The sequence below is a fragment of the Halichoerus grypus genome, chromosome 4 (genome assembly GCF_964656455.1).
Source record: "Halichoerus grypus chromosome 4, mHalGry1.hap1.1, whole genome shotgun sequence".
NCBI lineage: Eukaryota > Metazoa > Chordata > Mammalia > Carnivora > Phocidae > Halichoerus > Halichoerus grypus.
The window spans coordinates 149,793,567-149,806,606 of record NC_135715.1 but is presented as its reverse complement, the minus strand read 5'-3'; the positions used below and the strand labels follow the sequence as shown (position 1 = coordinate 149,806,606).

The 13,040-nt window shown below is 39.2% G+C and overlaps 2 protein-coding genes across 10 annotated transcripts in view; one reads left to right on the top strand and one right to left on the bottom strand.

Moving 5' to 3' along the window:
• WDR75 (WD repeat domain 75) overlaps positions 1–4,799 on the bottom strand; it is a 34,339-nt gene extending 29,540 nt beyond the window's left edge. The window contains exon 1 of one of the 2 annotated variants that reach the window (XM_036119966.2): positions 4,636–4,799. In XM_036119966.2, coding sequence (XP_035975859.2) covers positions 4,636–4,721 — 86 coding nt within the window. In that variant the 5' untranslated portion in view covers positions 4,722–4,799. Of the gene's footprint in view, positions 1–4,174; positions 4,381–4,635 lie in introns of those variants that run through there. The other variant, XM_078071097.1, reaches the window with a different exon arrangement.
• Positions 1–13,040, top strand: part of COL5A2 (collagen type V alpha 2 chain) — a 516,164-nt gene that overhangs the window by 128,535 nt on the left and 374,589 nt on the right. The gene's annotated exons all lie outside the window — the stretch shown is intronic.

The window sequence follows — 13,040 nt, the reverse complement described above, 5'->3', positions numbered from 1 at the left end:
CTCAAAGATTTGGTAAACTAAATGGATAAAATGAACCAATAAAAATTACAAAGTAACAAAAGAGTAAATCTTCTAATGCTGACCAGGGTTACCATTACCCTATTTTATCAGTCAGTTCTAAGACACTTCCTTTTTCACATGTTCACCTCTCTGAAATCAGGATGCATTTTATAAGTGCTGTAGCCAGGAGACAGTCAGGAAATGGTTGTGTTTAACTGTCTAATAGATTAAGGAAGTTCAAGCAACAAAACATCTGAGATTTATGGTTACCCTTATGGCTGGATCCTCCTCTTTATTCCCATGAGTAACTTAATTCAGAGTCTTAGCATCTCCAGCCTGGACCACTCTTAAGGGTTTCCTATAGTCTCTAGGTGTGGCCCTTCAATTCATCTTTCCTACTCATACCAGATTAATTTTGCAAATTTGACATTACTTCCTTAGAGGTAAAATTAAATTACAATTTGTCAGTGTTTTCCCACTGCCTTTAGGATATGATCGAAACTCTTAAGGCCTTTGGTGATTTGAGCCGGTCTACCTGGAACTACTTTTTCACTTGAAAACCATGCTCTACTCAAGTGGTTCACAGCTCCAACATCCTCGTACTCCCCGCAGACATACTCCATTAGTACTAATAGGTCCTCTAGGCAGTCCTTTAGATGATGGTGGGGGGAGGGGGCACGGTGTGCCAAGAAAACACCTGACTCTGATATGCTTCCCCAGAGGAAAGGAATTTCCTATCTCCTTGCTCCTAGGTAGAGAATGGCTTTAAATTTGAATGCAAGCCCCCAAATGATATGCTCTCTCTATACTTCTGTAAATTTTTCGGTCTACACAGAACACTCTTTCTTATGACTACTTCCTTAAGATAAGATTCAGCTCAGGTGAAGCCTTCCCACATTTTCTCACTCCAGATCAGCACCACTCTGAATGTTTCTACAAGATGGTAGGTAGGCTTAGCTCTATCACGGCACCTACCACATGGCATACTGAAAGACTTCCCCTACCAGACTGTAAGCTCTTTCAGGGGAGGAAGGGTGTGTGTACTTATTATAAATCTAATAACAGAAATATAGTATGGTAGGAAAAGAATGCATTTTTAACTAGTCAAACACAAATGGATTCAAACGCCAGCTTTGCCACATATGGGCTGACTAATGTTGGGAGAATTTACTTCTCTAAAACATCACTGTTCTCCACTTTAAGATGCAGATAACACTTCCTCACAGGGTTATTATGAGGACGAAATGAAACAACACATGCAAATGCACCCATAATACACACAGTATACACTCAATAAATGCTTCCATAAAATTAGGATAATACCTAAATCCTGCAGACAGAAATGCATGTAAAGCACCCACCACAATGCCTGTCACACAGGACTCAATCATCTTTGTTGATGAAGCGGAGAAGAAAGAAGTTAGGGATGCTTTCAAGCAGGAACCAGAACTTAAATGAGGCTCTGAAGGATGCATAATTTAAGAGCTGGGAAGGAAAAAGAATAGCAACATAAGCAAAAGCTGGGAAATAACAAACACAGAACCTACAAGAGACAGGAAATGTACCTATCTAACAAGCAAAGTGTGTACAATGGGTTATGTCAAGAAACACAACGGGATAAGCAGAGTTAAGCTAGATCAGGGAAGCTTCATAAGCCAGAGAAAAGAGCTATAGTTAAGGAAGGCAACAGAAGATTGTTACAGCGTTCGGAGTAAGACTAGGAATAAGGGTGAGAGTAATATTATTATGACAGTAACACTTAAGGAAAAGTATTACAGCAGCAGTACGCAGAATGGTCTGCAAAAGAAAAATATTTAGAGTCGGACATTAGCTTTGTGGGAATTTAAGAATGCAAAAGGCAAAAATGACCCACTTTTTAAATTTTCTATATCCTAGCAACCTAATGCAGAGCATCCTATAAATGTGGGAAGTAACAGGATGTAATACCAACAGTGCTGGACCGGGAGTCAGTAATACCTGATACAGGAATGCCATCTACTCTCATGTATACTCACCTCTCGGCTTGCCTCTCATAACAACCTTCTCAAGTAGGCAGAACAGTTTTTGTGTCCTAGTTCCAAGAGGCCCCAGTGACCAAGAGGAGACAGCTAAAATTTCACAATTCTATTGTTTTATTTACTATTTCAGCTTTCTTGATAAGTTCCTTGAAGCAAAATACAAAATTACCTTCTTTCTGTATAACCTAGCCAACCCCTATAGTATCTTTTAGATAATATTCAAATCCTTGATGAGTTCATTATAACCCTATTAATTTGCTAGAGAACTGATTTTAATTACTACCTTCTATACAGACAAAAACCAAACAACAACAACACCAACACATCTAAATCTTCACCAAATTCCCCAACCTTCAGGACTGAATTTCTACCTACCGCTTGCTTGGCCCACCTGGTTGTTTCACAGGTACCTTACACTCATCAGGCCCCAAAATGAACTCAACATCTTCTCGTTAATCCTAATTGCCAGATCACTCCAAAATTCTGTCTTTTCGTCTTCAATATTATCTTAGTTCAGGCCAAAGCAATCTCTTGCTTGGATGCCTGCATTCGCCTTTTAAGTCCTGTCTATACTTTTCCAGATTCTTCTACCACTTCCCTTATGCTGCAACTATACTGACTTACACACATGAAACTCCCTACCCCCAGCCCCACCCCAGCAATTTCAAGCTGCACACTTCGCCTGGATGTCCTCCCCCAATATCGGTGGTGGGGCAAACTCCCATTAGTCTTTCAAGGTCCTACTACTGAAGGGAAACTTTCACTACATCACTCTCCCTTCCATGCCAACACTGCACCTCAAGTATGCTAAGCCAACCCACTTCCGATCTTGCTGTTCTCCACCACTTATTACATAGTTTTATACACAGTTTTTGGATTAATTTTTCTTGAAGAAACCACAACATGTTACCTCCCACCACCCTCCATCTAGGGAATTAAAAAAGAAATACACTCTTTGGACCAAACAAGAACTGGCTTCATGTTCCTTTTCCAACCACACTAGCTCTCTTCATATACCATTCACACTAGCTAACTGTACCACAGTCTGTTCAGCAGTCTGTTCATTCCTTTTGCTTGTACTGTGCCCCCTATTTGGAATGCCTTCTGTCTACATCCCCTAGTCAAAATACCATTCACCTATTTAGGCCTAGCCTAAAGGACTTCCTCAGGAACCTCACCAGTCTGAAGTACTCTCTCCTTCTTATGAACTCCCAAAGTACCACAGTATGAAACATGTTACAATTATTATTAATTATAAAATTATTTAAATTAACATTAATTATTATTTCCTTTTCCTCGTTAGATTGTAAGGTCTTGAAGGTAGGATCCATATTAAAGTTAGCTTTTGTTATGTCAGCCTGTTATAATAGACAGCTGACAAATACTTAAATTGTAGGACTGAGCAAATGAAACACAGTGAATCTCCTTATAGCGAATAAGGTGTAGAGTTCCAGTACACTGGAACAAGAAACTGGCTATCTAGATGTAAGTCCAAAGTGGCAGAACTTCGGCACCCTTTTGACGTCTGGGTTTCTTCCTGATTTAGAAAATGAATATCAACAAAATCCTCTTTCATGTAAAGACCAAGGATGATTCTTCTTTTTTTTTGCCTCTAGGACAGTTTATGAAAATTCCTTCAGTCATGTATGCATTCAACAACTATCATATACTCATAAGCAAGATATTGTGAGGGATACAAACTTTCATAAGATATAATCTTTACTCTTCTAAGATAGCGTTTTTACTAAGGGCTACTCTGTCCTTAAATGATTTGAAATCTCTTCCTACATCGCGTCACTTCTAGATGATGCTGACAACAGAGCAATAATGATGATGACAGCTGACACACACTGAGCCATTAACTGCCAGGCTTATTTTACCTGCTTCATATGTATTAAAGCAATTAACCCTCTCAACAACCCTATGAGACAGACTACAAAATAGCATTCCTGTTTTACAGACGAGGCAACTGAGGCAAAGATTAAAAACTTGCAAAGCTCACACGATGGGAGAACCGGGTTTTGAACCCAGCGAGTAGTGTGGTTTCCAGCTATACTGAACTCCCGAGAAAAGGGACCAAGGTTTATGTATGTTATTATCCCGCACAGAATCTAACATCCGTACCCAGGAAAAGCTGCAAAAGGCTGCCAAAATACCCTTTCAGAGAATAGGGCAGTGTGGAGAAAACGGACATCTTCACTTTCTCAGTAACTCAAAGTCCCGATTCTTTCCGAAAGAGGAATACTCCTCGTGGTATTGCAAGAGCGGCAGCGTACATAACCTGTGCCTGGACTTTTTCGCCGCCCCCAACGCGGAGCTGATTCTGGACACGTGGGCTCGCCCCCGGTCCCTCAATCTACTTGCAGGTAAACTGTATTGAGAAGGAGAAGCGCGCCCCAGCCTGCGGTGCCACGGCACGAAGTGGTTTCTCACTGCTCTTAACAGCACTCAGACACCGGCTCCCTCACGCGTGCCCTGGGAGCTCCCCCGCACCCTCCCCCTTCCCTGAGCCCAGAACGCGGTTTGCGAGTCCGGACGAGCCTGACAGTTCTTTCCTCCCACCCCCCGGGCGACTCACGTCCCTCAGCCCGGTTGGCAATGCGCGGGGGCCCCATACTTAGAATCTGCAGAAAACACCGCTCTCCTGAAGTTCAACTCGCTGCCGCCACAACGAACCACGCGGACACTCTCCTCCTCCACCATCTTTGCGCAGATGCAGGAGCTCACGCTCGTGAGCCCGCCCAGGATTTCCTTTAGGGAGGCCGGGCCGTAGAACACGAGTCGCAGCCCACACAACCCGTGCCTGGGCCCCTCTAGGCTTCAGTCTCGATGGTAGGACCCAGCATATGTGCCGCCATCTTTTGTGTGGGAAACGTTAAATTAGGACACATGTAAAAAAGGTAGAAGCGAAACAGAGACATAGAGACAATGAATTTATATTAGACACCCCTGAACTTTTATTTAGTACTAATTTTCTTTTCTCTGGCCCTGTAAATTTGATTATATATCTTCTTCCGCCAGAAGAGAAGGGTGTCCTATCACGTGACCTCCAGTCGCCTCCCTTCCCCACCCACCAGGCCGCTTCTTTCTCCGCTTTGATTCGGGCTCTGAGAGATGACGCCGGCGTTCTGTAGCGCTTGGTTTCTCGGCCGCGCAGTTGAGTTCTTGGGTGGAAAGGTAGCTGTCTACTTCTTGCCTAGCTGTTTCTCCACCCATTAGCCGTCATTTTCTCCTGTTCCGCTGAGCGTACCATAGGTTCCTGTAGAATCTCCACAACTCCGAGGGCCTTGCTTTTTTCTTTGGACGCCTGGCTCCTGCTCCGGGATTCTGGTGCATCTTTCTTTCACCGATTCGATGGAGCCGCTCGGACTGATCTGACATTCCCTCCCACCCCCGCCCAAGTTCCATGTCTTGCTACGGGTTCTTCTGTGCCTGTTGCTTTGGTTTTAGCTTCCCCCCATTAGTCGACCGTGCCTGTGGGTGAGGAAGCCTTAACATACTCTATACTCTTTTTGTAAAGTTATGTACTTTTGGTTTTTGTGGTCCCTGTATATTAGAGGTGCTTATCTTCACTCACTCATCCAGTAAACATTTATCGATCCTCTCTGCCAGCTCTGTATCACTACGAAGAGTGAAGAGCCACTGACAGCTTAATTTTAGCAGGAACAGGAGATCTGACTTGTACGCGTTACCTCTTGATATGTTAAAATTTACGATAACTCTTCAGTTTTTCTGGAGACAAATAACAATTATTAAATAATTATTGTGAGGCACAGCGCAAGACAGACGGGATCCAACGGGAGAGAGACAAGTAAATCAGATTGTGTGCTGAAGAAAGTAAGACTGTAACATGAGAAAAAAAGATTTCTGTGAGGATGTTTAACATGATGAATACGTGTTTGTTAAACTTGTGCAGGTTAAAAAATATTTTAAAAATTCAACGTTAGTACAGATTTGCAGTAAAATAATTTCAGTACAGAAATATGGTTAGAATGATCCCAGCCCATCTTATACCCCACAAATATCTCCACCATTGAAAATTTGGTGTATGTGCTTCCTGATATTTTTCTAGGTATATATATACCTTAACATTATTCTTCAGTACAGTGCACTACAGAATTCTTTATTCTCTTATGCTTTCACTGCATACAGATTTTATCTTTTTAATGACTGCATAGTATTCTGTAGAGTAAATGTACCATAATTGATTAAATCATTGTCTCAAAGGTGGGTATTTAGTCATTTCCATTTTTAAAGTGGCAAATAGTGCTATAGAACACATAAATTTGTTGCTATTGCTATAGGAGAGCTTCCTAGAATAGGTATTGCAGGATTGAAAGATACCTACATTTTTATTTTGAAGGAATGTTTTGTGGAATTGAGACATGAGTTATTGGGGAAACTAGGAGGAATAACTAATGGCAGCCAAAAAGGGAAAATATTTAACTTAGCTTTTAGTCTAAAGTTTGGGGAAAATCCATAGGAAGAAGAGAGTTACAAGAGAGTATGTTTTCTTAAGAAGAAATCGGAAGGGAAAAGGACTGATGAAATTGTATCCGGCAAGCAGTATTGCCTATAGATAGATACTGCAGCAGTAAGCAACAATTGGAAGATAGCCAGAGCTAGGTAGTCCACTGTTTGAAATTTAGATTGTGTGGGGTTTCACTTTGCCAAGAATTGTTAAGTATAATGAATTCTGCTTCCTAAGTCTGACAGTTTCTTTCATATGCTGGCATTTGTATAGTAATACATCAATCTTTGTTGATTGGCTCTTAAGCACTAATACACAAGCAAAATTTTCTAAAGCGTTTGGAGGACCAGAAAGAATTAAGATGATATTGAGGATGATGGAAGGTGGCTTGATATTCTCTGCATGTGCTATTAAACTATCAGTTACTCCCCTAGGCATTTCATAGAAGAGAGCTAGGAAAGCTTGGCTCCTTTGTTGAGAAGGGAAGCTGAGCGTATTTGACAGATCCCTAGTTCTCTCCAGCTCTCCTCTTTTCTTTCTGAGTCCCCGCCAGAATCATGTTTAAAAGTCCTTTAATGGCAATATTGACTTTTTGTAGCACACACCTTAAAACTCTTCCAGCCTGTACCCTTATCCAGTTCCAAGGCCACTTTCACCTTTTCAGGTATTTGTTAATTACAGCAGCATCCCACTCTCAGTACTAAAATCTGTATTATTCAGAGTTCTCCAGAAAAACAGAACCAATAAGATCGATCGATCGATCTCTCTATCTATTTAAAGGGATTGGTACGCTCAATTATGGAGGCTGAAAAGTCCCACAATCTGCATTCGGCAAGTTGGACACCCTGGAGAGCTGGTGGTGTAATTCAGTTTGAGTCTGAAGGCCTGAGAACCTGGGGAGCTGATGGTGTAAATCCAGTCTAAGTGCAGGAGGAGACCAATGGCCCAGTCCAACAGTCAGGTAGAGTGGAACAAATTCTTCATTCCTCCTCTCTTTGTTCTCTTCAGGTCCTTAATGGGCCCTGAATGATGCCAACTCACATTGGGGAGGGCAGTCTGCTTTACTGAGTCCATGAGTCCATAGATTCAAATGCTAACTTCCTCTGGAAATACTCTCTTAGACAAACCTAGAAATAATGTTTAGCCAAATATCTGGGAACCCCACGACCCAGTTAAGTTGACACAAATTAACCATAACACAGGCAACTACTGATTGGTTCTTTGTCCCTACAGTTTTGCCTTTTCCAGATACTCATATAAATAGCATCATATAGTACATAACCTTTTGAGTCTAGCTTCTTTCACTTAGCATAATGCATTTGAAATTCGTGTTGGGTAGATCAGTGGTTTCCTCTTTTTTATTGCTGAGTAACATTCTATTGTATGGATATTCCACAGTTTGTTTATTCGTTCTTTTGTTGAAGTCTTCCCCCCCTTCTAATACTGCTCTAAACATTCATTTGTAGGTTTCTGTGGGAATATGAGATTTTCTTTCTCTAGGATAAATACCAGTAGTGGGATTCCTGGGTCAAATCATATCTTTAAATTTTTAAGAAAATGTTGGACTGTTTTTCTAGAGTTTCTGTACCATTTTCATTCCAGTCAGTAATGTATGAAAGTTTTACTGGCTTCACATCTTTATCAGCATTTGGTGTCAGTATTTTCTATTTTAGCCATTATATTAAATTTGTAGTAGGACTCCATTGTTTTAGTTTTCATTTCACTAGTGACGAATGATGTTAGGCATCTTTTCATGTGTTTATTTCCTATCTGTACATCTTTGGTGCAAGGTCCTCAAATCTTTTACCCATTGTTTTATTTTATTTTATTTTTTTTCTTTTTCTTTTTTTACTTTTGAAAGGAAATTTTTGTATTTCAGACACCATTTATAATATTTACATTATTATAAAATATTGTTAAATCATTTGATTTAATTTCTCCCAGTCCTTTATTTACTTTAATGGTCCTTTGTGTATAGATAATTTATATTATCTCCACTTTTTTATGTCTATTTTTCTCATCTAATATATTCTAATAAATGTCATATTTAATGACATTTCACGGTTTTCTTACTGTTGAGTTTTGAGATTTCTTTATTTCGGATACACTTCCTTTGTCTGATATGTGAATTGTAAATAGTTTCTCCCATTCTGTGGCTTGTCTTTTCATTCTTTTAAGTGTCTCTCATGGAACTAAAGTTTTAAGTTTGGATGAATACAGTTTTTCAATTTTTTTCTTTTATGGATCATGCTTTTTTTTGTTGTTGTATCTAAGAACTCCTTACCTCTTCCATGCTCATGAAGATTTTCTCTTATGTTTTATATGAAGAATATTATGTTTTACACTTAATATTTAGGTTTATGATCCATTCTGGGTTAATTTCCATTTGGTTCTTTTTTACAGCCTCTATTTTTTTCATGAAAATTTCCATCTTTCAATTTCTTTTAAGTGAATTTTGCCTACCTTTTGGAGTATTGTTATAACTGAATTAAAGTCTTTTTCTAATAATCTCAACATTTGGGTCATCTTGGGGTTGGTGTTTGTTGATTGCCTTTCCCTTCAGAGTTATTGAGATTTTTCTGGTTCTGATTTTGTGTGTTGAATAATTTCATATTTTATCCCAGATATTATGTTAAGAGATCCTGGATCGTGCTGAAATCCTTCCAGCCTTGGCTATGCATGCACAGTTCAGAAGTGAGCCCAGTATTTATGATTTAAAGGATCCCTTTCTCCAATTCTTCCCTCTGTGATACTCTTTATATTCTTGGGCTCTATTTATTTTCTTCCTTGGTGTTCTGATTAGAAAGCCCAGGCTTGGAGCACCTGGTGGCTCAGTCAGTTAAGCATGCAACTCTTGATTTTGGCTCAGGTCATGATCTCAGTGTTGTGAGATCGAGCTCTGCACTGGGGCTGCTGGGCATGGAGCCTGTTAAGATTCTCTCTCCCTCTGCCCTTCCCCGCCAACCCCTGCTCATGCTCTCTCTCTCTCTAAGAAAAAAAGAAAGAAAAGAAAAAAGAAAGCCCAGGGTTTTTCCTCTCACAGTGTTGTATACTTTTCCACACCGAGGCCTGTAATGGGGCTAAGTAGTGAGGGTAAAGAATATGGGGCCACCACTGCCATCTCCCTCTCCCCCATATTGTTATTGCTGCTGAGTCACTGTACCTTTATTATTGGATCTCATCTGGGGCAGAGCCTGGAGAATTAAAAGAGCTCCATCTCACAGGGGACATTACTCCCAGATGGGGATAGGGTAAAGAGAGAGCTGCTTCATTTTTGTCGCTACTTGGAGTCTTCATCTTCCTACCTCGTCCACCCACTTTTGTCTACCTTGCAGAGGCCTCTGTTAGTTTATTTTGTGTTTTGTTTAGAGTTTTTAGCTGTAATTACTGGAAGAAATAGAGTGGAGTGTCCTGATTCCATTTTGACAGGAACTGAGAGTCTCTAGGTTAACTTCTTAACAGAATCACTCTGATTCTTATACATAAGAGACTGATGGGGGGAAAGGATTGAAGCTTGAAGCCCTATTAGGAGCCTCTTGAAATAGTGAAGTTAAGAGATGATGGTAGCTTAGACTTGGGTAATAAGAGTGGTGAGAAATGTTTGTGTTCTGGGTATATTTTGAATGTAAAACAAATAGTATTTTCTGATAGAGGAAATGTTGTATGTAAGACAATGGAAGACAACATGACTCCAGAGGTTAGACCTGGGAGTCTTGAATATTGAGATCACTATGTACTGTGAAGGGAAGACTATGGGAAAACAGATTTTGGAGGGTGGAACTAGGTATAAACTTCTTATCAGACATCAAAATGAAGATGTTGAGTAGGCAGTTGGATATCCTATTGGAATCTAGTGCAGAGGTCTCTGCTGGAGATATAAATTTGGGAGTCATTGGCATATAGATGATATGGAGGAGCAATGGGACTGGCTGAGGTCACCAATGGAGTGAGCCTGAGGCGCTTTAATATTTAGGGATCAGGAAGATGAAGAGAAAACCAGCAAATGATTGGCCAGTTTTAGAAGGAAATCGGAAGGATATATGCCATGAAAACCAAATGAAGAAAGAGGTAGAACTGATCTTTTTGTCAACTGTGACTGATAGATTAAATAACTGGAAGGCAAAGAATTGACTATTGCACTTAGCAATATGGAAATCATTGGGGGCTTTGATAAGAGCAGTTTTGATGGAGTGATGGGAATGAAAATCTGATTTTCAGGTTTAGGAGAGAATGGAGGAGTGAAATTAGAGATAGTAGGACTCTTTAAGAGTTTTGGTGTACAAAGAAAGGAAGAAACATGATAGCTGGAGGGGAAGTGAGGTCAAGAGACAAGGGCTTTTTTCTTTTTTGTATCTAAGGTTGAGATACAGCTAATAGAAAGAGGACACAGGAGGAAGAGAAAAACTGACGATGAAAGGAAGTAAGGAAATAATTGCTGGCACACTTCTTAAATAGGTGAGAGAGGATGGAATCTAGTGTATAAGTAAAGGGATTGGCCTTTGCCAGGAGCACAGACACTTCAGCTATAGAAATGAAAAGAGATTAAGATGCAGTTGGATGGGAAGATGTACTTCTGGGAGCTTTTGAAATTTTTCTTTTGCTTGCTTTCTGTTTTTGCAGTGAAACAGCAAATAAGATGATCAACTGAGATAAGGATTGGGAAGGAGTTGTTGGAGGTTTGAGGAGAGAGGAGATATGAAATAATCATCTTTTCCACATTCTTTCCACATCAATATTTAGCAAACTGGCCTGTAGGCCAAATGTGGCCTGTGATCTCTCTTGAAAATAAAGTTATTAGAACACAGCCATGTCCACTTGTTAATGTATTGTCTATGACTGGTCTTGTACTACAGACTCAGAGGTGAGTAGTTGTGACAGAGATTGTATGTCATGAAAGCCTAAAATATTTGCTATTTGGTCCGTTATGGAAGAGTTATGTTGACTCTTGGTTTAGGAGGTAGGAAGGGAGAATGGAGGGTGTCTGAGAAGACAGGAAACATAGATAATATTATTTTATTTTTTACAGATTGGAGATGTAATTCAGTTGGGAAGTATCACTGTAAAAGAGAACTTTTGTTGTTATACTGATACATTTTTTTCCTCAGATTATCAAAATGACATCTCAAAATTTAAAAATTCGAATTGAACTCTCAGAACTCAATTTGAGAGACTAGGCAATAGGGAATAACTTCATAAAGCTAAAAAAGTTGCACATTTTAGTGACAGCTGTGTAAAAAAGCCCTTAAGTAGACTCTGAAGCCCTATCCCCATAAAAATGTACTTAGGCAAAACACTATACTTTTAAGTACCTGGTGTTAATAAATACTTTATGCCAGTCATATCCCCAAAGGATATTCTAGCTATTGATACCACTCTCTTACTAAATTCTCATTACTATATATAAACAAGTAGTTAACCTTAGCTATACACAGTAAGTACCTGGAGTGTTTTAGAAAATAATGCAACCTGGTCCAACCCCCAGAGATTCTATTATAATTGGTCTGCAGTGTCACCTGGATATCAGAGTTTTTTGTTTTTTTTTAATTGTGGTGACGTACACATAACATAAAGTTTTTATTAGTGACATTTAATATATTCACAGTGTTGTGCAACCATCACTCTATGTATCTATCAAGAACATTTTTGTCACTTCAAAAGGAAACCCTTTACCATTAAGCATTCACTATGTATCCTCTCTCAATTGCTAGTGTATAGAAATAAAACTGATTTTTGTGTGTTGATATTGTATCCTGCAACTTTGATGAATTCATTTATAGCTCTAATAGTTTTTTGTTGTATATTCTTTAGGATTTTTTTTATTTATCAGATCATGTCATCTATGAATATTTACTTCTTCTTTTCCAGTTCGGATATTTTTTGTTTCTTTCTCTAATTGATCTGACTAGAACTTCAATAAAATGCTGAATAGCAGTGGTGAAAGTGGACATCCTTGTCTTATTCCTGATCTTAGGGGGAAGGTTTTCAGTTTTTCACTATTGAGTATGATGGTAGCTGTGGGTTTTTCATAAATTCCTTTTATCTTATTGAGGAAATTCCCTTCTATTACTAGTTTGCTGAGCGTTTTTTTAATCATGAAAAGATGTTGGATTTTGTCAAATGAATTTGCTGTGCCAGTTGAGATGATCGTGTGGGATTTTTGCTTGATTCTATTAATGTGGTGTATTACCACATTGATTTTCATATTTTGAAACACTCCTGCATTTCTGGGATAAACCACTTGGTTATGGCATATAATCCTTTTGATATGCTATAGGATTTGGTTTGCTCATGTTTTCTGAGGATATTTATTCCTATATTAATAAGGAATATTGGCCTATAGTTTCCTTTTCTCTGGTGTTTTGGCTCTGGTATTAGACTAATGCTTGCCTAATAGAATGAGTTAGGAATCGTTTCCTCATCTCCAATTTTTTCTAGGTGATTGTGAAGGATTGGTATTAATTTTTTAAAATAGTTGGTAAAATTCACCAGTAAAGCCATTTGGTCCTGAACTTTTCTTTGTTGGGAGGTTTGTGATTGCTCATTCAGTCTCT